A 26,199-nucleotide genomic window follows, 5' to 3' on the forward strand; every position below is an offset into this window, starting at 1 on the left:
CCAACAAGAAACAACACTTCACACTGGACTTTGTGATTGATAATAATTCTGCATGCCCTCACATGGTGAAGTTCAAATTTGGAGGTACCATCCAAGTTGAATCTAACTCACTCTTACTCTAGAGGTGATGACTTTGCAGTGACTAGTGTTTATTTGGTACATGCCCTTTTTGCATATATAATATACTAGAAATCACAGATCCACCTTATAAATTATGTTTGTATCAATGGGAAAATTAGAGTCAATAGAATAAGCAGAATGGATGATCCCTGAGTTCTACTTTCCATCTGAAGTTCACAAGTGTGGTTCTACAATAACAACCTTACAAAACCTCACTAAGAGGCTGCATAAAAAATCAATAAATAATTAGAAATATATAATATATTGCATGCTTGCAAGAGAAGTTCGTAACTTACAAAATAAATCAGTTAAAACTAATTTTTCTTTCTGCAGTCCTTTGTACATGCCACAAATAAACAGTTGGTTACTAGCTTATATTTATCTTTCAGTTGATACTCATAATAATCTACATAAGTTTTTTACCTTAAGTATATGCTGTTAAAGATTTACATTTCTTCATTAAGTTTTAGCAAGGTCCAATCGAAAAAGATCGCCTATGTTCTCATATAGAATTAGATCATCTCAGTATTAAATGCAAACTGGACGTATCACTTTAAAAACAAATACCTACTTGTTCAGAAGTAGCCATGGATCCATGACAAGTTAACAATAGAACTCTGTTGGGATCTCCTAAAAGAGGATGTGCCTTGAGCTGATCCCTCATAGCATTGATATCATCCCAGCCTGTCATGAATACCAGCACAGCCCCTGGCCTTTCTTTTCTGCAAATATGGCATAAGATAGCCTCTATTAAATTGAAACCTATGGAATCAGGAGTCCAGCAAGCCAAAGAATCTCGAGTCCTAGAACTGTATCTTTCAAAACTAGACTTTGAAAGAGCATCCTGTACAGTACCACAAGATCACAAAATTGTAAGTTACATGCATATATATTATGTACCAATTTGAGAACCCCGATCAATGATTTATTTTTTATTTTAAAAAGACCGAACCTCAACAAGGGATGTAAGCTGGTTCTTCCTTTTCCGAGATAATACTTGCTTCTGCGTTTTCCACATCTTTTCCTGGCCATAATCATCAACTTGATTGAATGAAGTCAACTTGTAGCCTGTTGTTTCCAAAATATCCTCCAAGAAATGCGCTTTCACTGGGTAAGTAAAACCCTGCAAGTACAGATAAGCAAATGATTAAGTGGCACTGTTATCTTAATTTTGGTAGTCTGTTGCAGAGCCAGCATAATTACTGGAAATATATGGGACTGCTGCATACAATATTGAGCTTCTAAAAGAAATTTGTATCTAGATAATTTTCTTATTCTATTATTTTTGGCAGACATTTGACTGAGGGTTACTATGCTTTACTCTAACTACATTCCAAAGTCTATAACTTACTCTATAAGTAACAAAAAGCTAGATAGTATCAAAGAACTCTACAACACAAATTTCCTAAGAATTTTGTACTTATTGATAGAAATTCTTTCGATGGGCCCAAGTATAAGGTATAGTCAAAACTTTACTGTGCTATCTATATTAAGTTCCAACAGATTTCATTCTTAATTCCTAGCTTGGTCATAGAAATGGAAAACATAATCTCTTTATATGTCCATTATTTATATCTTCGTGCCATTGTAAACCTCTAGATTAAGAAACGTAACTTATATGCATTTATATTTTATTAAAAAATAGGATCCCCTAAAAGACACTTGTGGTAAAACTTCTGTTTTCAAAGAAAAATAATATCTGTCAAGATCATTCATTGACATTAAACAAGATTATCAAGGCCAGGGGTAACCACAAAGAGTTTGACAAACCACAATAATGAATGTCAAGAATATACGTGAACATCTATTGCAACCAACTCTTATCAACTGCAACTCTCCCACAGTTAAATTGCCAGGCATTGTCTGTAAGTCAAGATAACTCAACTAAATTTATCTCCACTCATCCGAACATTGACCACAACCATAAAGTATAAACCCAAACTCCATCCCTCTATGAAAATTGACTACGTTGAATGTTGATGGTTAGCAAAAAGACAGATATTAGAGCTTATGCATAGCTTCAAGCTGACAAAAGCTACTGTATGCAAGGAAACCCACATAAATAATCCTCACAAACTTGACTTCAAAATGTGTAATGTCCCCGTTCGGGATTCGCCTTGATTTAGACCTAAAACAACATTTCTAACTTAAAGTGAGAATTATAATTTCATTAATTCTGAAGACATTTTAGATTTTACTATAATATTTAACTCATAATGCTAAGAATAGTTTTTGTAAGAAAGAACTTATCTTGATAAGTTTCCAACATCCCCTCTAAACCATGTGTTGACTCTTGTTGTTATTGTTCATGTTTTACTGCAGCTTTTATCTGATTGATATCTTGCAATTAGTGGAGAATGGGTAAAAAAACACAAATAATTTTCCCAAACAAAATCTTCAATCTTCAACATGTTGTTGACTCTCCTTAGACCATCATTGACCTTTTGGTAATGCTGATTGTTCAAATCACAATCAATAATCTGCAAGGCTTAAGTGGGACTAAAATAAAACCACAACCCATATTCAAAAGGCTTCCAAGTGGGTCCCATTCCCTCTAGTGGAGCTGCTGCTAAAAACACAATAATAATTGTGAAATCTGCAAACCTTTTCTAATTGCTGCAAACACTGTTTGAGAATTCTTTTATTATAGGAATATGAATAAATATTGTGTGGGGCCCACAAAGCACTTTGGCAAGTTATTCTAATACTAATAAATGAATTTCTGTTGAGGTCCTCTTTCTTTAACTCTGATATCTAAGTCAGATCAAAGATCCTCCCACGTTAACGTATTTATCAGATCAAAGATATGATCATAATATATTTGCTATCCTGCTGGTCTGATAATGCATGGTAATTCTGTGATGTGTCTGTTATGTCAATATACTTGAACAATCACAAGGTATTGCTATATTCAATATGATAATTTGGGTATTCAACAAAGATGGTGATATTTGCTTAGAATGGTGAAGTTGCTGTGTCTAATCTGAACATGCATTCTAGCAACCATAGTTGAACTACTCGCGACTCGGCTCGACTCACCAAGCCCCTGAGAAAAAAACTCGGCAAAAACTCGGGAAAAAATCGGCAAAACTCGGCAACGTAAAAACACGCTTAATTTTAATAAAAAATGCATTTTTTTTACAAAATTTAATGAGAAGATGCATCCAATGAGTCAATAAATGATAACACAAAAGAAACAAGCTGATTCTAGATATAATTAAATGCAAAGTGTCTATAAAATCGCATCCTCATGAGAAATGCTGATGGCTGGAAGCAAAATAGTAAATAGTTTTTGTAAAACCAAAAGTAAATACAACTTCCTCTTCCCAGCTCTATCTAAAACTAGTTTCAAACTTTCATCATATTTGAAATTTCATCATTCATACTCATAGTTTCAAACTTTCAACTCAAAAATGTACAATACCAGGATTTCTTCAATGCTAATTATGTTGTTATATGGAGCCTAATCAAACTCGGAGGTTAAATTTTCCCTACTTCCATCAGCGCAGTTTCCCCCTATATTTTTCGACGGGGGTTTGGGGGCAGCGCCCCCAAGTTGGGGTCAAGGGGCATCGCGAAAGATCCTGAAATTTGACTAAGTCTGGAAAATTGAAGAATCCTCCAAAAACTAGATTTTGCATTAGAACTCCTGGAGGTCCGAAACCACTCTCAAACATCCTAACAGTATATATGGAATATAACTTAAAGTATAAGAACTTATACTTAAATGTTATATTCCATATATGAATCCTGACGGAGAGACCAAATTTTTTCACATGTTTGGGCCTCATTCCATATATGAATCCTGACGAAGAGACCAATTTTTTTCACATGTTTGGGCCTCTTTTTTTAGTCTACCCGAATTTTTTAAAGAAACTCGCAGAGTTTTTGCAAAAAACTCAGCGATTACTCGGCGAGTTTTTTGCCGAGTTAAAGTCAGAAAAACTCGCAGAGCTCAAAAACTCTGCGAGTTTTTGAAACTCGCCGAGTACTCTGCGAGTGTGTCATCTATGCTAGCAACAGTAATGATGTTGTCTCCAATGTATATTCAGATCCTTGAATGATCGACTATAATCTCCTTATGTATCTATCCTCACCGAATAGTTGCATCTTTGAGAGAGGTGTCTTTTCTTTAATTTGTATCTATTCACTAGAGATCGTATCTCTTCATAACAACACCCAATGTGTAATTGTTCTTAATCAATGATAGTTATAATGTCATCAGATCTCTTTATTCCTTTCATAAATCGTTGGTCGCTATGCCACTTCATTACTAATCATATCCTCTCCATATGAAACGTTGTGTACTTAGACTTAACCAATGATATCTTATAATATCATCGTGTCATTTAATTACTCTCTGATTTTTAACGTACCACCACATCATTACCGATTTGTTTGTGTCAATCTGGTCTTCGTAGTGATTAGTTCTTTGACTAATCCAGATTGGCTAGTATTGCATCTCTTTGTTATGAGGATCGTATCTTCTCTTGATCGCACCTTTTTTAATTAGCTTTGCATTCTCTTATTCATTAATCTTGTTGTCTTCAGATATCGATGATAATATTCTCCTTTTAACTAGTTGATAGTTAATCAACTTCTTCCTTAAACATAATCGTTATTCCTTCATACTGATCGCACTATGGTCACTCCATTAGGGTTGCTGATAATGGATATTGTCTTCGATTTGTATGGGTTGTTAACAACCCAAACATAATGATAAATTTTCAGACATCGATTATTATTCCGTTGCTGATCATCACTTGGAATCAATCTATTCCTCCTAATGTAACTAGGAAACCGTCTTATTTATAAGACTTCGCGATTTCCCCATATCTTATTCTTCTATTGACATATAAGTATAACTACTTCTAACTATTCCTACTAACTTTTATTAGCAATTGGTGTTCAGGGACTGCCACTTCTTGATCACAAAGTACTTAATTGTTTTAGTATGACTGACTCAAGAATGGGGACATTACAAAATGAACCAGTTGAGACAGCTGAAAGTCACAAAGACAGGCATCAAGGAATTTGTCTATGAGGAGGAATTCCCTATTGAATTGTTTATGAAGCAATTATTTTGCATATGATCTCTTTGTTCCCAAAACTCTACAGCAAGCTCATAATGAAGTTAACGAAGTAAACTAACAACCTATAATATGTATGTCAATTGATAGATGATTCAGGAAAGTTGTTGACCAACATATTTGTCTTGCATAACACAAGGTATCCTCCCATCTCTAAGGGGCTGATCCTGACCCGGCATTGTCATTTTGATTTAACAATATCAGCAATGAAAGAGAAGGAAAAAAGAGACATTCTAAGGGTGCAGTCTTAGGAGGGGGCTTAAGCTTCTATTTTCATGGAGCAAGAGGTCCCATGAAACAAAAAAAATTATGCTACGGGATTATCTAGAATCTTTTCCTAAAAAATAGCAGCCCCTACTTTTTAGGACTACATATTTAAGCAGGTGAAATTGGGGTGGAGAAATAAGTTTAAGTTGCTGTTAAAAAACAGATTTTGGAGGTAACATAAGTTTTATAACTTGTTTTAATCACTATAAAGGGAATAGAGGACAAAGCTATGTATTCATGAGACCACCAGCTTCCTTAAATTTAGGAGCTTAAATTTTTAAGCTGAATAACACTACAAAATTCATGGGACCAGCAGCTTTAAAATATTCCTAAAAAATCTCAGCAACTCCAGCTCTATTTTTTAGGAAGCCCCCCTCCATGGGACCCCAGCCTAAGCAACTCTATTAGAGTACAAGCTCAATAAGGATGAGGTACAAAGAGAGAATTGAAAAGATAGAATGGATTGACTAGCCTATGCTCAAAGTAGTATATGCCTCTTCAAACCTAATCTAAATGATCAAAAGAAGATCTAGATTACATTAACAATAAAAAAAAAACACCCAATTCGTATAATCAATAAATACATCAGTAATGGCAAGCCAAGGTCTTCCTAGGATAAGGGGATAGCCTCCCAAATTGGCTTTTGGTTGTATCACCATAAGTTAGCTGGTTACTCCTAAAAGTCTATTGAAGTATCCACATCCTCTAGTAGTCCTTTGAGCTGAACAACGGATGCCTCAGCTAGTTGGAGAACCACAGGAATGGGTCAGGAACATTGAAAATGGAGTTAGCTCATTGTTTCTTTTGTCATGACATAAATGACAACTCCTAAAACAATTATAGTGTTTTTATTTTTAATGAGGAAGCCACTAATGTGAGCAACTAACAACAAGACTCCAAGGATCAGAATATTTAGGCGGGAACAAGAAGCAAGGAATCAATAAGGTGTCCATCCACCTACAAAGTTTGAGGATCCATTTGTTTCTTTCCTCGTTTCCATGGCAACGTGTCCAAATGTATTGAACCTAATTCATTCAAACATGGAGCAAGTGACACATGGTGCTTCATAAAATATTATTTTATGTACCTAACCTCAATTCCTATTGGTTAGAACTCAAAGTTGGATGTGTCTTAAACAATGTAATTTTGTCATTGGTCAAGAGGGAGTTTGTTGTAAAAAACCCTAATTAGGGTTTCATTGTATAATCTTGGCCATTGATTTGAGAATCAATCTTGGCCCTTCATTGTAACAGGAAATCTCTATAATAGGCCTAGCCTTTTCATTTGTAAAGGTTAAAAGCTAGTGAATAAAAAGTAATAGTAGAGTAGGAGGAGGAAGCCAGAGATTGTTGCCAAGACTTGTTGGAGTTAATACATGATTTTCGTTGAAGCATGGTGGATTTCTATGTGTTGTTTCTACATGTTGCATGGTTTCTTGTTACTTCTCAAGTAGATAGAGTTCATTGATTGTAATGGAGAATGTGATGATATCTTGATGGAATTCTCATTCATCCCATTTGTAATTTGTTGATTGTAAGTTGCAATGTATGGTTAATCTGAACCTCATTAAGCACAAGTTTGATTGTGAATGTTCACTTGAATTGTGCCAGTCTTGGATATTTGGATGAATGTTCATGATATGAAAACCCTTTGTTATTCCTTGGAAGATTGCATCAGTTTTGTGTAGTTGTTTCTGCATGGATAAGCAAAGCTTGATTATGGAATCCGTCTATCAAAGCATCATCCTTTATTATCATTGTTCTTAGGAGTAGATTGGATTCCCTATCCCTTATCTCTTTTATCCTTTATTTTTCAAGCAAGTTAGTAAGATCTCACGTTCCAGCAAAGCTCAGCAAAACGTAAGTCCCCTTGTGATTCCAGCAAAATCACATCATAACACTGAGGCTCTCCACAGGAATTAAGTTGCATAGTTTGCATTGTAAACCTTGGAGTCATCTCATTTGATCATGTTGTATAGCATATGAGATTTCTTTGTTCAAGAGAGGAAAGAATACCTTGGTATTTTATTCTGTGTTCGAGGTGCATAAAAAACACATCAGCAGTAAGAGCTTCATATCCCCGAAAAATCTTTATATTTTATGGTTGTTTGATCTGCTAAAATCTTTGCCAAGTATTTGCCAAGTCTTGAGTACTGAGTCAAATATCAACCTGTCAAGTCCCAGCCCAGTCGAATCTCTAAATTCATTTAATAATCTCATGCATTATTGAAGTTTATTTTGTGTATTTGTGTAAAAAAAATTATTTGTGGAATTTTTACAAAGTCCCAAATCTAAGTCAAAATTTTGAGAAGCTGAGTTTTTGAACTCTAATTTTTATATTTTAAAAAATTGCTTTAATTTCTCCCTGTACAAGATTTAAAAGGACAAGGCAGTAGGAGCTTACTGGAATATGAATCATCGGCGCTCCACCAAAAAAAGATGAAAATAACTCAGCATTTAGAGTTGCACTCATTAAAATAAGCCTGAGATCAGGTCGCCGCGGCAAAAGATCTTTCAAAACAATCAATAAAAAATCTGCATTTAAGGATTTCATCAGCATGTATATTTAAAGCAAGTTCAAGAAAGCAAGATAAAAGCGGAGCCATATTTGTGCCACACATAAAGTATATCAGTTACCTTCATTCATTCCTCGTTCATGAATCTCATCAACAAATACATGGGTTACACCTTTCAAACTGCAGTCCACCAATAATCTTCTCAGCAAGACACCTGTTGTACAGAAAAGCAAGCGTGTGCTTTTCCCTCTCATGCCTTCTAAGCGGACTTTAAAACCAACCTAGCATACAGGTTAATTAATGAAAATACATACTGTAAAATATCTAAAATTAAGACTATATAAACTAAAGAAGCCTGTCAGTAAGAGAAATGCATTTAAATTCTAAAAGACAAAGATAAACATCATGAAATTTACAGAGAAATGTGGCAAAAGAAACTCACTGTTTCACCCAACTGCTCTCCTCTTTCTGTAGCAACCCTTTCAGAAACTGCTATTGCAGATATACGCCTAGGCTGTGTGCAGATAATGTTACAGAAAGCCCCACGACCAAATTCTATCTCAGATTCTAACACATACTGTGGAAGCTGGGTTGTTTTCCCACATCCAGTCTCACCAGAAACAACTAAAATCTGCAACAAAGAAACATGCAAATACTAAGATTTTGGAGACCTAAAGAGATGCATCAACAAAGAATTCCTGATTAATCACAAATTAGTTTGCAAGCAAGAAAAATCAAACTTTAGAGAAGATAACATTGGATATAGCTTGAAAAGATGAGAACATTAGACCAAGCTCAATGCAATCTTAAAACTTAGAAAGAACCATAGTACATCCTCTCATTGAACGTATGAGATATTGCCCCAAAGCTCATTCTGCATAAAATATATCACTTGAAGAATTTCAGACAGTAACTGTCCTTGATGACTAAAACAAATGTGTAGGAAACCATTGACATTACTCACCACTTTAGTATAGTTGAAGACAGTATTATTTCCTTATAACTCAAAAAAGAGACTTTCTACTTCTAAGTTCTTACCTATTGTAATATTCTCAATAGAGAGCGAATTCTAACTTCTGTCTTTTCACCTAAATCTAGTCACGTACATACCATTTTACAAAGCAATGACACCTTCAGTCCAAGGATTCAAAGACCTTCCAAAGACCAGCTCCCACCCTTAATTCTGAATAAAATTCTCAGAAGTGATAATGGTGTCCTTCAATATGCTTTGTGCTATAATGATAAACCAAATTTCTGGCAAGCTGAATCGCACTTTGATTACAACATTGTGGACACGCTACTTGATCCTGATGCAAATAAAATATTTCCAGTAATCTCAACCAATCTTCCTCGCTACCCACCCTAAGTCCTTCACATTGTGCTATTATGGAAGATTAGTGAAATTGTTGATTGCTTCTTGCTACTCCGTGATATAGCTACTGATGCAATACTGAAAGCGTAGCCCAGGTGTACATTCCATCATCAAAACATTCCACCAAAACTGTAAATGAATAATCAATCAACATGAAATTGTGAATGTGAGATTTCTAACATCTATAATTTGGGGATGCCATGAATCTAAAAACAATTTGAACTTGACAACTGATGCCAGGCTTCTTGTTTTCAATAGGAGATTGCATTCCAATTGTCTAACAAAGTTAATATGTAGTTCTGACCCATAGTCAATTGATAGGCTAGTACCATCCTCAAGACTGTACTGTCTGGTTTAGACTTGTTACTTGGATTGTACCATGAAAAGCATTCCTTCTTCAATGCTTGAATACGAATAAAGCAAGCCCAGAACTACAATGTTAAACATGTTCAAACTATTCAACTTAAGATAATATCCTGCTATGATCAAGTCATCAATATATAGTTATACAATAGCAATCACGATATCACCTATATTTCTGATATTGCTACACATATTTGAATCTGACAAGAATCACAAGATCGCCTACATCTTTGATTTTGCTTCGCACATTCAAATCAAACTGCAGCTCATTAGCATTTTAAATCAACCTTTTTAAGACAACTCAAGCTGGAATGATATTTGAGGAAATCCTCTCTTCAAACATGCAAAGGAAGCTCCCTAAGTTCTATTCTAGTCCTAAAATCTAAAATAACAGACAAGCTTGCTACTTATGCACGTTGTACAATTCTATTATCTAGGGTTTAACATGGAAATAAAATACTTGAAAGTAAACCTACCAACTACCCCCCATGTTACTGATCTTCGTCCACTGAAGAATGCATCTGTTTTGCATTCTTACAACCAAAAAACTAAAAGTTTCTTGAGGAAGCAAGAGAACTAATATGATTTCTTTTAACAAGCTGCACATCACAAAACCAGGCAAACAAGGACTTATTAACTCGTTAATGTGAAAACCTCACTCCTAATAGATGACTAAAATCATTGGAATGTCCTGGAAAACCATCAATTTGAAGCTGAATCCTTAATTATTATCAATTATTTTATAATCTGCATCTTGTTTGGCACCATCAAGTAAATTTTCATTAAAATAACTCTTGTATTCACTATGCTTAGAGTGTTTCCCTTGTTTATCATGATCTTACTATTTATGCCACAGTAAACAATCAATGCATAACTCTTTGCACCTTAAATTTACCAGTTTAACCATAGTTACAGTTACTTCACCAAAAATAGCTTGTCAAAAGATAATACTGACAATGTACCCTGAGAAAACAAACTGGAAAGTAAATTTCGTACTCAAAAAGACAAACAATTGACAGCAACTTTTTAATAAGCAAAGGAATTGAGTCTTTTATATTAAGGCTTTCACACTTGATGACTAGTGATTAAAGGATGGCTTGGTAATCAATCTAAAGGAATAAATTCAAGGATCAATTTCCAAGAAAATAATACCAAGTATAAACTTCAAAATTGTTATAAAACATAAAAAAAAAGAACAGGTCTGGAAGTGGAAAGCTATTTTAGGGGATAAAGACAGCAGAAGAGCAACACTAGAAGATATGTTAGCCTATAACTTTACAAGCCATTGTAAGGATTTCCTAGAAAATAATGCAGACAGTAGAATATAAAGAAAGTACATAAACAAAAGGGTAAATTTTGCTGTTTTTTATCATACAGCTGAGATATGGCCATATAGCCCATGATTCAAATCAGCAATTCTGTACTCCTTGATATACCTGATTCCTTGCAATTGCTGAGAGTAATGCATCTTTTTCCTTGTAAGCAGGAAGAGATCTACGGAAAGACAGCATTTTTTGTCCTTCTGTTGATTCCTGAACAATCAATGCAAGAGATTTTTTGTCAGGCAAACTTGACACATAGCATCTCTAACATATTCTGATGCACCTTTTCACTTGTATAAAAATGTAGCATTTCTACAACATATAACATATGCAGACCAAATCAATTCGCTCAAATTTTTAAATGTTAAGGCAAAACTCATCTTAAAAAGAGAGAGATGTAAAGTTTCCTCAATTGAAAGATGCTGGATAAAAAGAAATGCCCATGCTCATATAAATCTATTTAACAATAGATTTATTTTTGGGTAATCTTTTTAGCTTCTATGCAATGCCTAGGGAACCTGCTTCATAAGAATTTACCACATCTCGAACTCTTGGTTTGCATGACAGTAGTGATCCAACTGCCTATGAATTGACAATTAAATCTCACTGAGTCACCAATATAGTCTCAAAGGTTGAGAATTATTTATCATAAACCTTAAACTCTCATTTAGTTCAGTTGGTTTTCCCCTAATTCTTTGTGCATATAATTTTTACATGCCAGAACAGTTACAGATAAACCCCAAAATTCACATAATCAGTGATCACATATTTCCTAGGAATTCAATAAGACAGTAAACTTGTGTTACTAAAGAAAGTTTAGGCAGAACTTAATAAGCTACACTACGATAGAGCATCACCAATAAAACTCTTCTAAAATGGTTGCCATGGAAATTTCATTACAGTAAAATAGGGATCAAACATCTAATGAGACATTCATCGAGAACCAAAAATCTAATCACTTGACCATCAAACGATCATTCATGAATCATAAAGAAGATAAGCATAAAAAGATTCAATCAAGTGATGAGTTCCGAAATCCCACTGACCTAGTTGATTATAAACAAGGTCACACTACTCTAAAATCATGTCTTGCGAACTTTTGTTACAAAACTCCTCTCAGATCATTTACCAAACAATGTATTTCCACATTAATCACAAGTTAGGGGCCAAAATTTGACAGTTAAGAACCAAATCCTAGTATTCAAGAATAGTTATCATAAAGACTATGGGCCTCAGTTGTTACATCCCATTTGTGCCCTAGTTATTTTTATGCTACATTTACACCATGTTGTTTGTGCCCTAGTTGTTTTATACAATATTTACACGATGTTAATAGTGCCCTAGGTGTTTCATGTTATAACTGAATAATGATGCCCTAGATGTTTATGTTATAACTGAGTGATGATGCCCTAGATGGTATTTGTGCACAGTACAATAAAATGATGACTCAACTTTTAAATTGATGTTTTGCTATTTAGCATGATGACATTTAAGATGTTTTACTTTGTTGATAATATTTTTGAAATGTTAGAATTATTTCAAGATTTCAGGCTAATTGTTTGAACTAGCCAAGTGTGTGTAGGAGTTTGTCGTCCTCTGAGAAGGGAGGGGAAGTATCATCAAGTCGGAGGTAAATGAAAGAGAACTCATGCCATCTAAAAACCCTAATCATGAGTCACGTCGTCTCATGATTGACCATGTTATTTTCATCAGCTTGTCGCGTCAGGTATCCTTAAGTGGTCTATTTAGAGGTTGTAGGGTTTCACGATCCTAAGTCATTTGTTTGGTTTCCAAGTTAATTTGTTATTACTATTAATTTATCTATTATTATTTTTATTCTTAATAATTAAATTAAAAATTGCATTGGCTCATGTTTGTTAACATAAATATATATATATACATATCATATGCGAATACATGTATATCTGAGTACGTATATGTAGGTAATTAGTACCATGGTCAATACATCCGTATACATGCTCCCATAGACATGTATACATAGAATATATAAATATATGAATATATAATGCTTATGTTCTTTCAACGTAAGGATCATTTTTTTTATAATGCTTTAGCCAATTCAATTTTGGCTATTTTAATAAAAGCTAAATATGCAAAAGGGGGCTTTGATATTTGAATTCATTTTTAAATCATTCTTAAAGCCACTAAAACCATATCGTGGCACAAAGCTAAGGTGTTAATTTTGTAATAAACCAATGCTCAAAAACAATGTCATATCAATATTTTCTTCAGGCATAATATAAGTGAATCCTCGACACATATTTAATTGATATTGAGATTCATATAAAAGTGAAATGAATAAAATCAAATGTTAAGTAATCGATCCTTCTAGAAGAGTCGGGAAGGAAGCCATTTTGGCGTGAATAATAGCTTCTTCTTCAAGCTAAAACGACATGAAAATCGTGTGACCTTTAGGAGATGAAATGAAGTGAAATGCAAGTGAAATAAAAATAAATTAAAAAGGGAAAACGCCTCATAATTTTGGGAAGTATATAGTGGTTTTGAGGAAAGCATTACGGGACTTTGGGAAGAGCTTTTATTTTCTCTTGGAAGAGCGACATATATTTTCAGGAAGTTTATATGATATTTATGCTCTGCGAAAAATCATTCCGCCCTCCTTAGCAGAACGGCAACAATTCTGAGAGGAGTATTTCTTCTGGAATAATCTCAAAAGATTCACAAGTGTGAGAGGACTACTGTAATATCCCTTGGCTAATCTGACCCTGTTTCTCTTATTGAACCCCCAAGGAATATTGTCAAACACTAGGCATACAATGTTTGAAGCCGCTGTAGTGAATTCTTATTTGTCTTCTTTAGGTTTGTAGGCTGCAAATGAAGTTATGGAAAGCTTCTAACAATGCAAAGTTGTTATAGAAGTGATATGCTAGCTGTTTTAGAGCTTACACACACATGAAATTACTGAAATTAACTAGTACAGCTAGTAGACATTAAGACAAACACTTGTCATGCATCCCAAAGTACACCTACAGCCATTAGGCATTTAAGCAAACAGTTGGCATGAAAGTTAAGTGGCTGATCAATGCTAAATGTCAGACATAATGCACTTATAGCAGAGTAGACAGCTGTTAGACATTTCTACGAAGATTTGGAATGCATTCTTAGAGACCAAAATGCACTTACAGCAGATTGTCATTAACACAAACACTTGTCATACATACATGTAATTCCCACGTGCCAATGAGTGGTACTAATAGCAGTAAATGTAGCCTCCAACAATCTGAAAATTGCTCTTCAAACCCCTTTAAATTTCTGTAAATTAACTCTTCGTAAATGCATTAGTACTGTAGCGTTTACTATTCACAGGTACTGTTCACACGCACTGTTCATGCATACTGTTCACGCGCACTGTTCACGACACTGTAGCAGCAAATAAACCCTTTGTATGATGTTCTCAGTCTGCCATATACATATGCCCTCAGCTAGGCCAATAAATCTGAAAATAAATCTCCAATCAGCACAATGTCAACTTCTGGATGAAGCCAACTCTCACAAGCATAATCAGATGATATTGCACACCCTCTATATGCCGTTACAATGAAGAAGCCACGCTCTCCAATGCCGACAAGCCTTAAATCCTGCAGAAACCCTTGGTATTCTACACTTCAATGCTCCAGAGAAACTTCAATCAAAAACTTCAATCACATAATTTGAAGTTCGATTCCTTTTGCACCCTTATATTTCCTCAAGAAGTTCGAACTTCTTCAAAAAGCTCTTAATTAACATTAAAATGTTATAATATTTCATTGGCATCAATAATGTAATTAAACCTTGGGTTATGTGCTCATAAATTATTAATTAAATTGGCCCCTTATCATGATAAATAGACCCTCATTTAAGTGCTTTATAATATAAAGTCATTTTATAACTTAATAATATAATCTCCAAATAATTAATGTTTAATTGAGCCAATTAAACATTAATATCTCCATGAATACTTTGTATTTTCAAATGTCGTCTGAACTGGGAGCTAACATGAGGAGACTGCATATGACCATACCCCCTTTACTAAAAATAGCAAGGGTCCATCTCTAACATCCCAAGACTTACTAAAAATAGGAAGTAGAGCAAATGCTGTCCGAATGATGCCAAACGAAGACCAAACTGAAGCACTCTGAACACTGGAGATGATACCAATCCTCAAAAGACCCTCTATCCAACACATTAGCCTACGAGGGTCAGGATAATAGGCTAATCTCATAAAATCCAAGTCTGCTAAAATGGGGACATTACAACTACACCAGGATAATCTCAAATCGTTTTTCTCTCATCCTTCAGGTCATGTAATTTTATCCCAGTCTAGTGAGGCAGAATGCATTTATTTTCTTTCTGAGGTTTTGAAATAGGAAGGAAAGATTGATTGGAAATACATTGTTTTCTGATTTCCTGACAATTTAGCATCTTAAAAAAAATTAAAAAGAGGTTGAACGCATTCCTTCTTTCTGGTCAAGATAAGGAAGAATACAATAACTAGAGGTTTGTTTCAGAATGCAGTTCATATTAGAAGTATTTTCCCAGGATGCAGCTTATATTAAATATATATCGTGTTATATATTTTGAATTTCCCTTCCTCATTCATGCCCTGTTTTTCCAGTGAGAGAGAAAGAAATTTAATGCTTAAGTATGTAGCATTTGACCTTGTCTTACTACAGCTGGTTGGAATGATCTTCCTTTTCAAACTGTTAAATGCCTACTTGAGCCTAACAGAAGGGTTCAGTCACATTTTGTTAGTACCAAAAAATATAGATATATATAAGGCCTGTGTAGCCTAGATGAAGGGTTTTAAACAGTCAAAAACTATGTGCTTCTGTATAACCAGCTGAAGGGTTTTAACCAGTCAGAAACTACGTGCTTTTGTATAAACGTGTGTGTGTATATATGTATATATATGGAGATAAATATTTGGGTATGGCTATAATCTGAGAATTATAAAGAGGATAACTGGTAAAGGATGTGCAGTAATATACCACTCAGATTGGAGGGTAAGCACACCAAAAAGACTTGTATTATGAAGAAATTACCTTCTTAATTGAGCTGTCTCAGAATTATCCCAATCTGAAAATATCACAGCATTGAAGCTGATCATTCAATATGAGATTTACCTTCTCTAGCATGTGTAGAAAAACTAACACCCTAGCTTAGGAAAGAAAATGGGTAAGAGCAGAATAGTTGTACCGTAATGCAGTTAGCATTTCAATTAAAAAAATACTCTCAAACATTGCAATGACAGCAGAGACATGCCATGCATGATGTTCAATCAAAACTTAAAGATTATATGGGTAGCTGGCGGCTCTTATGCCATTTTACCTTTCCTAATCTAAGGGAGTAGTTACATTTCCTAATATCTTATGCAATGATTATGAAAAGATTAATCAAAAACCTCTGATGAGAATTAGTGCTGATAACTAAAAACATGTAAAACTATTGTGTGACCAAGAGTCTCTATGTGAGTACAGATATGGTCAATTATAAGTTAAAGCTTACTTGTTTCTAGACCTATGCCCTAGAACCTTAAGTTGCAGCCAAGAAGGGTGGAACTTTGATTTCACACTCAAGTGTGATTGCAACTATTTGAAAACCTTTGGGCCAAGGAGGTGCTCATACTAAGTGTCAGTCAAGATGGTCAATTTATCTTCAGTGTGATAAGAAACGACAGGTAGGAGTAGTATTTCAGTACTCATTAATGCAGTTGGGCATAATAAATGCAAGTGAACTTGGATATTTAGTAAACAATACCTTAGTGCGAAAAGATTTGATAGACAAGGGAACTTATAGCACTTCTTAATGCAGATAGTCATATGTATAGAAATACATAGCTTCATTGTTTCCTAACGCAGTTGGCATTCATACAAAAAAATATATTAGTATCAAAGGGTGGTATAGTAGCAACACGAATGCTCATAATACATACAAAACATAGAAGTTAATGCTGTTGAGGGAGATAGCAACTTGTTGTCCATCTCATCTTTTCCGCACTAAGGTAAGTTTATCGGTTTAAACCATGCTACAATAAAACTAGAAGGGAACAATTTACATCTAAAATAAAATAAGGCCTTTAACCTCAAGATGAGGTAGAGTACTAGCCAATACAATCAAACATGCCAAACTATGGAGAACTATGGACTGTTGGGTATTCATGCAATATTCATGTGTGAAAAAGGGCATCACATGTTAATCATTGCAACCCAATCGCAAATACCGGTTAATAAAGGCCAAGTATGGGCTACTTCTCGTGTAAACAGCATGGAGACTTTGTGAAATATGAACTATTCGACTGTTGTACTTGTGAGAGAGCATGTTGCTAGCTCAAGGGCACAAGTATGACTCCGTATTAAATTAATCTAGGGTTTTTACAAAAGATAGGTTACACCATAAGAGTATAAGTCACCTCAAGTTTGTTGACTAGCATGTGAAATTGGGTCCAAACATAAATGACAGCCAATGAGCCTCATAGAGTCAGGATGTAGTAGCATAGAGATAGACACAAGTACTTGGATACCTTCAAGAACTCAATCCAATCAAGCAAGATGATGAACAATTGACTTCATGAGTTAGCATGATTGCACTGACATAGAAAACCTCAGTCAAGGTGATGTTACTTCTGTAAGCATCAACCAGTTCATTAATCCAGATACACATTCCAGTCAAAGGTCATACTAGTTGAGGGTAGCCTATAGTGTATGACCGACTAGGCATCTGTGTAGGATTATCCACTAGTTCAGATGGCATGAGTTAGGCTTTATGTTACCTTCCTGCGAAGGGTCGAGCCAATCCAGTTGGATATGGCACGGGGAACTAGTAAGTCCATAGTTGGGTAGAAAAGCACCCTGATGATACTTTCCCTCCTCATTGGTCTATTGATAAAGTTATGAAAGTTCAGAATTGTGGCATCTGGAAAAATGTATTTTCTAAACCTCTCTTTTCATTTAAATTGAAATGTTAAAGCTACATTCATATCTACTATTTTTGCTCATAGCATAGATCTATGTTAAATTCAAGATTTCAGTTAGGAACGAAGTTTCCTTTCAGTTATTGATGTTCAAAAAAAAAGGGTAGTTTTTCCCTCTGTTTCTGCTACAAAGATGTAAAAGTTGATTATTTCAAATTTGCATAGGTTGTTGCATGTTACATCAGCGTTGGGGCCACTTCAAATTGATTTTTGGAATCCTGTTTTAATGTTAGATGATATTCTGTATTAAAAAAACACAGATTAGAAGGCAGAAAAAATTGTCACTTTCTTCACTTTGCTACAAAACTAGAGAAGAATAATCTTTTATTTGAATTGTTCACTGTACAAAATACTAAAAAAAGTAAAGGAAAACGTGCACAAACTTGGCCTACATAAAACTAAAGAGGCAGAAACCTTTTTGTAAGGAAAATGAGGAAATAAAATACAATTGATTTGATCTAGCAATCAAAGAAAGATAAACCTTTCTTTATAAAGTTATATGACAATAAAAATCCATAAGTTATTATATGCTTTTTGTTATAAAACAGTACAAGCAAAATTGTGGAAACAACACCAAAATAGAAAATTATACTATTTTTTCTTTATTTCTGAGAAAATGAACATTAGACCTGCCAGGAATGCTGAAGATTGCGAACCCTCCAACTTCGACGCTGGAGTATCTTTTCTAAGACTCTCCTATCAAGTGTTTGAGCTTCAGTTTGTTCCAGAAGTGAATCTTCATTTAAGCTTTCACTCACAATATCACTTCCATCAAGAGAACAATCACCCAACAAGCCTGATTCATTCATTTGAATTCTATCAAGGTATTCTTGAAGAAGACTCTCTACTCGTCTTTGAAGCCCAAGAGGAATAGAAACCTAAACATCACAACATATTGTCTCATCATTTTAGTATAAATAGATGACAGAAGCTGAACTGAAAAAGCAATGTAATAAGCATTTCCCTGGAGCTGTACAAAAATTTGAATTATAAGTTAAATGAGACCTCTCGCTGTGGGCGCCTGTCATCTAGATCAGGCCTGTAGGTGGGCAAAGGGACCTTGCTTGCCACCACCACCTTTCCATATCGCTCACTGGAATCAGCTAAAGCTTCAGATCAGGCTTAAACAACTGAAACTTCAAAACTTCTCTTGGCAACATCAATTGATTAATAATTAGTGCAAAAGGACAAAAAGAAAAATGAGAATGGAATGAATTTAAAATTTCAAATACCTAAAGAGCCCCATTCTTCTTGCAAGGGATGCAATTTGCTCAAAGTCACGTCTATCCTTTTCATCCTTGGAAACTATTTCCTTCTCTTGCTTGTTATGAAGAAGCAAGCTAAGTTTCCATTTCCATTCATCAATATTAGCAACAGAAGAACAAGCCTGTTCTTGGAGGCAAGAAATATGTCAAAATTGAGCAATCAGGCCTATGCATTCCTTATTCTATATCTAAACATGAAACAAACACTGTAGATAAGAGATACAAATACAAAATAGTGAATCACAGCAGCCAAATATGCCACACATAGTCTCTAGAGTCAACCCAAAATCAACTCAACATGGTGGAAGTTAACCCTTACTGCGAATTTTAAACTTTATTCAAATATTTACTCTACTTCCCGTTCCACAATGATTATCAACCCCACCCTCCCACCCCCGATTTCCAAGCACAAATAGAAACTATCAAAGCCTTTCCAAACAGAAAATGAAAGAGGTGAAACTAAACAAGAAAGGTTGGATGTAAACAAGCTGGGCATCACCTACTACTCATGTTAAGAAGTGTGTAATAACGTGCTCTCGAACGGCATTATCAGTATCATTTTTTAGCAGATTCATATACATCTGTGTGCACATATATATATATATAGAAACTATCAAAGCCTTTCCAAACAGAAAATGAAAGAGGTGAAACTAAACAAGAAAGGTTGGATGTAAACAAGCTGGGCATCACCTACTACTCATGTTATCTAAGAAGTGTGTAATAACGTGCTCTCGAACAGCATTATCAGTATCATTTATTGGCAGATTCATATACATCTGTGTGCATATATATATATATATGCACACAGATGTATATAGTGTTTGTGTGATTTTTATGTGTGTATATAATATTTACATGAGAACCACAACAGTAACAGATAATGTCAAAAACAAAATCAAACAAACCATGACACACACCATATATAGGTAGACAATATGTTTGTAACAGAATAATACAACATATATCTATAAATAAAAATTATTATAAGAACAAGTTATGATGTTTAAATCAGATGCAATACAAGACAAAATTGAAAATGCTTATTAGAACAAAAACCAATACTTGATGCCTTCCACACACTAGAAATTAGGCTACATTTCTGCAATTGGGAGCAGGGTTTTCACAATAAACTAAATTTCACAGGCCAGCTTTTAAAATAAGCTAGTTTCCTCTTTATTAATTGTTTGCAGCAAAGATCACAGAATAATTACCCAACAAGTTACGTTAAAAGATGGCTCATTGGATGGTTTTGTTGTACATCTTTCAACCTTAATGTCCTTTTCCAGACTATGCACATCTTCTTATAAGGGCACCACCTTGTTAAGTCGGTTACAACAACCACAAGCACATGGGAAGCATCCATTGAGGGCAAACAATTCTCCCCAAGAGATTACTATAAATGGTTTATATTTACCTGAATATCAACCCTCAATGATACTCTTTAGCCTTCTTAAATTTGGTTTACACAACACATCCAAGGATCCAGGCAAGATTCTAAAACTATCAAATCCCAAGGTTTCTCCAAACTATCACATGGCATTGCAAAGCCAGCAAAATGATTTGCAATTTTGCATGTACATATTAAGATGCGCAACCTTTAATTGTTTTTGTCTGTTAACCAGTGCTTTCCCTGGCCTGAAGTAAAAATAGTATGAAATGAAAGAAGTGGTTGAGCTGAGAAGAAAATTGGAAAGGTTGAAGAACATGAATCAGGCTAGAACATGAATTAGTGTGTTCAATTTCACTGTCTTAGCACTCATTTTAGTGTTTCCCATTCCTCTATGCATTATAGGACAGTTATTATTATTCCACTTTAATACATCCTGTAATATACCCCTTAAAAAAAATTGATTTTCACAATAAAATTACAATGCAAACACAATAACCCGTTAAGGTTAGAGAAATATGCCAAAACAACTGAAAGGCAAACCTTGCACCTTTTGTTCACCGAGAGCCCAATCTGGGAGGGTGAGAGTATACGGTATTCTAGGGATCGTTAGCACCATAAACTGAATTGAAATTACAATGCATGGGCGGCAAGCCATCCCCTTCTGCTTATCCAGCAAGATAGAAACTAAACTACTTGGCGGTGAACCAGCCAAGGAAACAACAAGGAAGTTCAACTCAATCACTCTACCGCATATTTCAGCGGGAGGACAAAAGCTACCAACTGAAATTACAAACACTAAGGCAGCCAACCCAGCCTCTTCCACTTATGCGGTGGGGATTACAATGAACACTTTCAGTTCAATAATAGAGGTTAGTACTACTAACCAAGGATACAAAGATGATTACAATTAAGTACTACTAACTTACAACAATAAACTATAGCTGATTTCAAGCCAAAAACATTAAATAACAAGTCTGATATAAAATACCAGCAACTCCAGAACTGGACCAGCAACACTGATATGCCCACAACTCCTCTAAAACAGCTTCAAAATGCACACGAACACAGGCAAACCATAGATACGACCAAGGCGATCAAACAAGGAACTCGAACCAACACCAAGATCACCACACAAGGACGGCACGCAAACCAAGGCAGCTCCAAAAATGTACGGCCAGCTAAGAAGTACAATTTGCAATTAAAAATTCAACCCAGCATCAAATCCGACGCCCTTCCAAACGAATAGTCGCCTCTCCAAGATGCTTTCGATGAGCCTCTACCCAGAAGAATCAAACGCTCAGGCAGAGAGCTATGAACAGAAATCCGCTTCAGCCACTCAAAAGCCAGCAACACGGGAAATCATGGCAGCAAACTCGACACTCCAAAAACCACACTGAAAACTTCACCACAATCCAACCCTCAGCTAGGTACTATGTTTCAAGTACGAAACTGGCTAAACTAGGGAGCCACAACTCCCAAGCTCAAGTTCACTCACCATTCCAACAGCATAGCAATATGATTTCTTCAAGATAACCAAATGACAGGCCAAGCACCTGTATTTATAGATTTTTCCCTCTGAAATTCAAATGCAAATGGCACCCAAATTCATTTGAAACTCACTTTATTTCATTTTCATGTCCCCTCAAGACATGGCACCCACTTTACCCAGTCTTCCTAGGCAAAAGTTCGAACTTTTCCTAGGTGAATAATTTTTGCAACTTACAATATAATAAACACATAAAATTTGCCTCCTTTTTCTAGCGCCACTGACATAGGAAATAATAATATTAACAGCAGACATATATATCTTTTTTTTCCCAAGTCACCCACAATAAAAATAATCAGTAATAAAATAATTAAATATTAAACCTTAGGATAAGGAAATAATATTTAATTAAATAACTTATAACTCCAACACTGATTATCATCAAAATCAAGGATGAAACTGAGCAATGAGAACCACTGAACTGAATTGGATCAGAGCCCTGCCCAAGACTACCAAAAATAGCAATGCTCAAAATGCCACTTACTAAAAATAGTAAGTCATGAAATACTGCTCCGAAAAACATGATCTTCGCACCCAGAGAAAGAGCTTGAAAAGCTCGGTAAAACTGTACCATCCAGTCAGCCAAACCCTAACTTACTAAAAATAGTAAGTTCATACTTCCCCGTAGAATCAAATGCATATTATGCCACCCTCAAGTTCATGAAAACCCAGAAGGAAACCATAAACAGATCTGAAGAATTCCCTCCTGACAACCCCTAAAAAGCTCATGCAGAACTCCACAAAAGTAGGAAACCCTAATTCTCCTTTCCAAATAGCCTACAGGTCTCCAGAATAGGCCACTGGATCGCTGAATGAGCATCACTGAGAAGGGGACATTACAGTCCGCCCTCCCCAAAATTGCTTGCCCTCAAGCTATCGCAAGCCAGGATGTTGTAAAATCTCCTCATTCTCCCATGTATTATCCTCAACTGGTAGGGCTTTCCACTTAACCAAATACTCTCTGATGGTCCTCCTCCTCAAAAATCGTTCTCTGACATCAAGGATTGCTTCAGGAACTAGCACCAATTCTCCCTCTTCATCCAAAGGAGGCAAATCAGAAGAGACTATCACATTGTGCCCAAGCGCCTTTTTGAGGCGTGACACGTGGAAGACATTATGTACTCGACTACTCGCTTGTAGCTCAAACTCATAAGCCATAGCTCCCACTCTCCTGATGACCTTGAATGGTCCATAAAAATGTGGCTTAAGTTTTTTCGCTCCACTGTTCTTAAGAGTAGACTGTCTGAAGGGTTGTAGTCTCAAGTAGACTATATCACCAACCTCAAATGAACGCTCAATACGCTACTGATCAGCGTACAACTTTTACTGATTTTGTGCAATCTGGAGGTTGTCCTTCAGTGCCTTCAGAATATCCTAACACTGTTAAACCATATCCATAGCTTGGGGTGCTCTGCTATCTCCAAACACCAAGTTGGCAAAGCTAGGGGCCTCATAACCGTAGAGTGCCATGAAAGGAGACATCTGGATGGACATGTGATAAGTGGAATTATAGCGGTATTCACCAAGATGTAGCCATCTTACGCATGCCTTCTGCTGCTCTGAAACATAGTTTCTCAAGTAGCCTTCCAACCACTTATTTACTATCTTCGTTTGTCCATCAATCCGTGGATGGTAACTCGTGATTGGGGTAAGCACAGTATCCAGGAACTTGTTGCCCCTATCACTCACGATGTTTTTAGGCAGCCCATGTAGCCTAAACACCTCACGGAAGAACAAATCAGCAACCTGAGCTGCTGTAAATGAGCTGGTGATGGCAAAAAAATGAGCAAATTTTGTTAATCTGTCTACCACCACAAAGATACAATCCTTCCCACTAGCTCTAGGCAACCCAGTGATGAAATCCATAGAAATACTTTCCCATTTTTTACTGGGAATCGGCAATGGTTGCAACAAACTGGCGGGTGCAGTGTGCTCGTCCTTGTTCTTCTGACAAGTATGGCATTCCCTGATGTACTTCAAGACATCTTTTTGCAACCCTTTCCAAGAGAATTTCTCTCAAATCTGCTTGTATGTCTTGAAAAACCCTTGATGACCAGCAAGGAGAATGTCATGAAAAGTCTGCAATACCTTCTCCTTCAATTTAGACTCAGGTAGAAGAAGGATCCTCCCCTTGTACATAATCAATCCATCAAACAAACTATACTTTTCATCATGAAAAGTACCTTCAACAATGCTGGTTGCAAACTCATTTTTTGCATAATCAGCAAGCAACAAGTCCCTCCAATCAACAGTGAGCTCACATATAGAGCTCAGATGTGGTCTCCGCGAAAGTGCATCTGCCACTATGTTGTTTTTTCCTTTGACATACTCCATGTCAAAGTTGTGAGCCTAAAGCTTACTAACCCACTTCTGCTGCCTTTCGTTCAAATCTTTCTGGTGCATGAAGTGTCTAAGACTGTTATGGTCAGTCTTAACAACAAACTTACTCCCTACGAGATACTGCCTGAACTTCGCAAGAGCATGCATAATGGCAAACATCTCTTTGTCATAAATTGAATACAATCTTTCAGGTCCTCTTAACTTCCTACTTTCAAAGACAATAGGATGCTCGTCTTGCATAAGGACCGCACCTACACCTTCCCCTGATGCATCACACTGTAGTTCGAAAGGCTTGGTGAAATCAGGCAAGGCCAAAACAGGGCACGAGCTCATAAGTTCTTTAAAACTTGTCAAAAACTCCTTGTGCCTTTTTTGACCACACAAAGCTCCTTTCTTAGTGAGATCCATGAGGGGGGCAGCCATCTGAGAGTAACCCTTCACGAACCTCCGATAGAAGCCACATAGACCCAAGAACCCCTTCAGGTGAGTCAAGTTCTTAGGTGGAGGCCAATCAACTAGGGCTTTGATCTTTTTTGGATCAACCTTCACTCATTCTGCACTGATGATATGCCCCAAGTAGAGCAACTCCTTCATTCCAAATTCATACTTAGATTCTTTTGCAAACAATGATTCAGACTCCAGAATGCTGAGAATTTCATCTAAGTGTTGCAGGTGCTCCTTCCATGACTTACTGAAAATGAGGATGTCATCAAAGAAGATAAGCACGAACTTCCGCAACTGCTTCTGAAAAATATTGTTCATGCACGACTAGAAGGTAGCAGGTGCATTAGTCAAGCCAAAGGGCATGACTACAAACTCAAAATGCCCAAAGTGGCATCTGAAGGCTTTCTTCTCAATGTCAGATTCCCTCATCCTGATTTGATGATAGTTGGACCTAAGATCAATCTTTTAAAAGTAGACAGCAGCATGTAGCTCGTCAATGAGCTCATCAATCCTAGGAATAGGATACTGATTCTTTATGGTTTTCTGATTGAGGGCCTGATAATCCACGCACATGCGCATGGTCCCATCCTTCTTCTTCACCAGAACTACAACTGAAGCAAAAGGGCTCTTGCTCGGCCGAATGTAACCCATGTCAAGAAGCTCCTTAATGGCTTTCTCAATTTCATCCTTCTACTTCTTGGGGTATCGATAAGGAGTAGTCATGACATGCTTAGCTCCTTCTTCTCACTCAATAATGTGTTCAGTACCTCGCTCAAGAGGTCTACCAAGGGGTGGATTCTCAAACACCTTACTCCTCTTTGTAATCAAGGCTTGAATGTCATCAGGATAGCTTCTCTTCTCTTCAAGTGGATTAGATGGCATGATCATACACTCAGGAGATCTACCAAGAGGTGGTTTCCCAAAGACCTTACTCTTAGTCTTATCTATGATTAACGCTTGAATGTCTGCATAGTAGCTGCCCTTACCTTCTAATGGATTTGACGGCATTATCAAGCACTCTGCTGCCCACTCCACTTGGTTATGGCGGATCAGCCTCTCCATCTTCTTCAATGAAACAACTCTAAGACCACCATTTGACATTCCTCTCAATACCACCTTCTTCCCATCAAACATGAATTTCAGCTCCATGGTTTGCAGATTTAAAGTGATCTCACCA

At 36.1% G+C, this 26,199-nt stretch overlaps 1 protein-coding gene across 2 annotated transcripts in view; it reads right to left on the reverse strand.

The window, feature by feature from the left end:
- Positions 1 to 26,199, reverse strand: part of LOC131062418 (DExH-box ATP-dependent RNA helicase DExH3) — a 222,870-nt gene that overhangs the window by 151,055 nt on the left and 45,616 nt on the right. Inside the window, exons 2-10 of one of the 2 annotated variants that reach the window (XM_057996073.2) lie at positions 19,270 to 19,424; positions 19,043 to 19,130; positions 18,667 to 18,915; positions 11,164 to 11,259; positions 8,435 to 8,623; positions 8,114 to 8,273; positions 7,881 to 8,011; positions 1,073 to 1,243; positions 692 to 964 (exon numbers count right to left, since the gene is read on the reverse strand). In XM_057996073.2, the coding sequence (XP_057852056.2) occupies positions 692 to 964; positions 1,073 to 1,243; positions 7,881 to 8,011; positions 8,114 to 8,273; positions 8,435 to 8,623; positions 11,164 to 11,259; positions 18,667 to 18,915; positions 19,043 to 19,130; positions 19,270 to 19,424 (1,512 nt within the window). Of the gene's footprint in view, positions 1 to 691; positions 965 to 1,072; positions 1,244 to 7,880; positions 8,012 to 8,113; positions 8,274 to 8,434; positions 8,624 to 11,163; positions 11,260 to 18,666; positions 18,916 to 19,042; positions 19,141 to 19,269; positions 19,425 to 26,199 lie in introns of both variants that reach the window. The other variant, XM_057996074.2, reaches the window with a different exon arrangement.

This window comes from Cryptomeria japonica, chromosome 3, assembly GCF_030272615.1.
Source record: "Cryptomeria japonica chromosome 3, Sugi_1.0, whole genome shotgun sequence".
Lineage (NCBI taxonomy): Eukaryota > Viridiplantae > Streptophyta > Pinopsida > Cupressales > Cupressaceae > Cryptomeria > Cryptomeria japonica.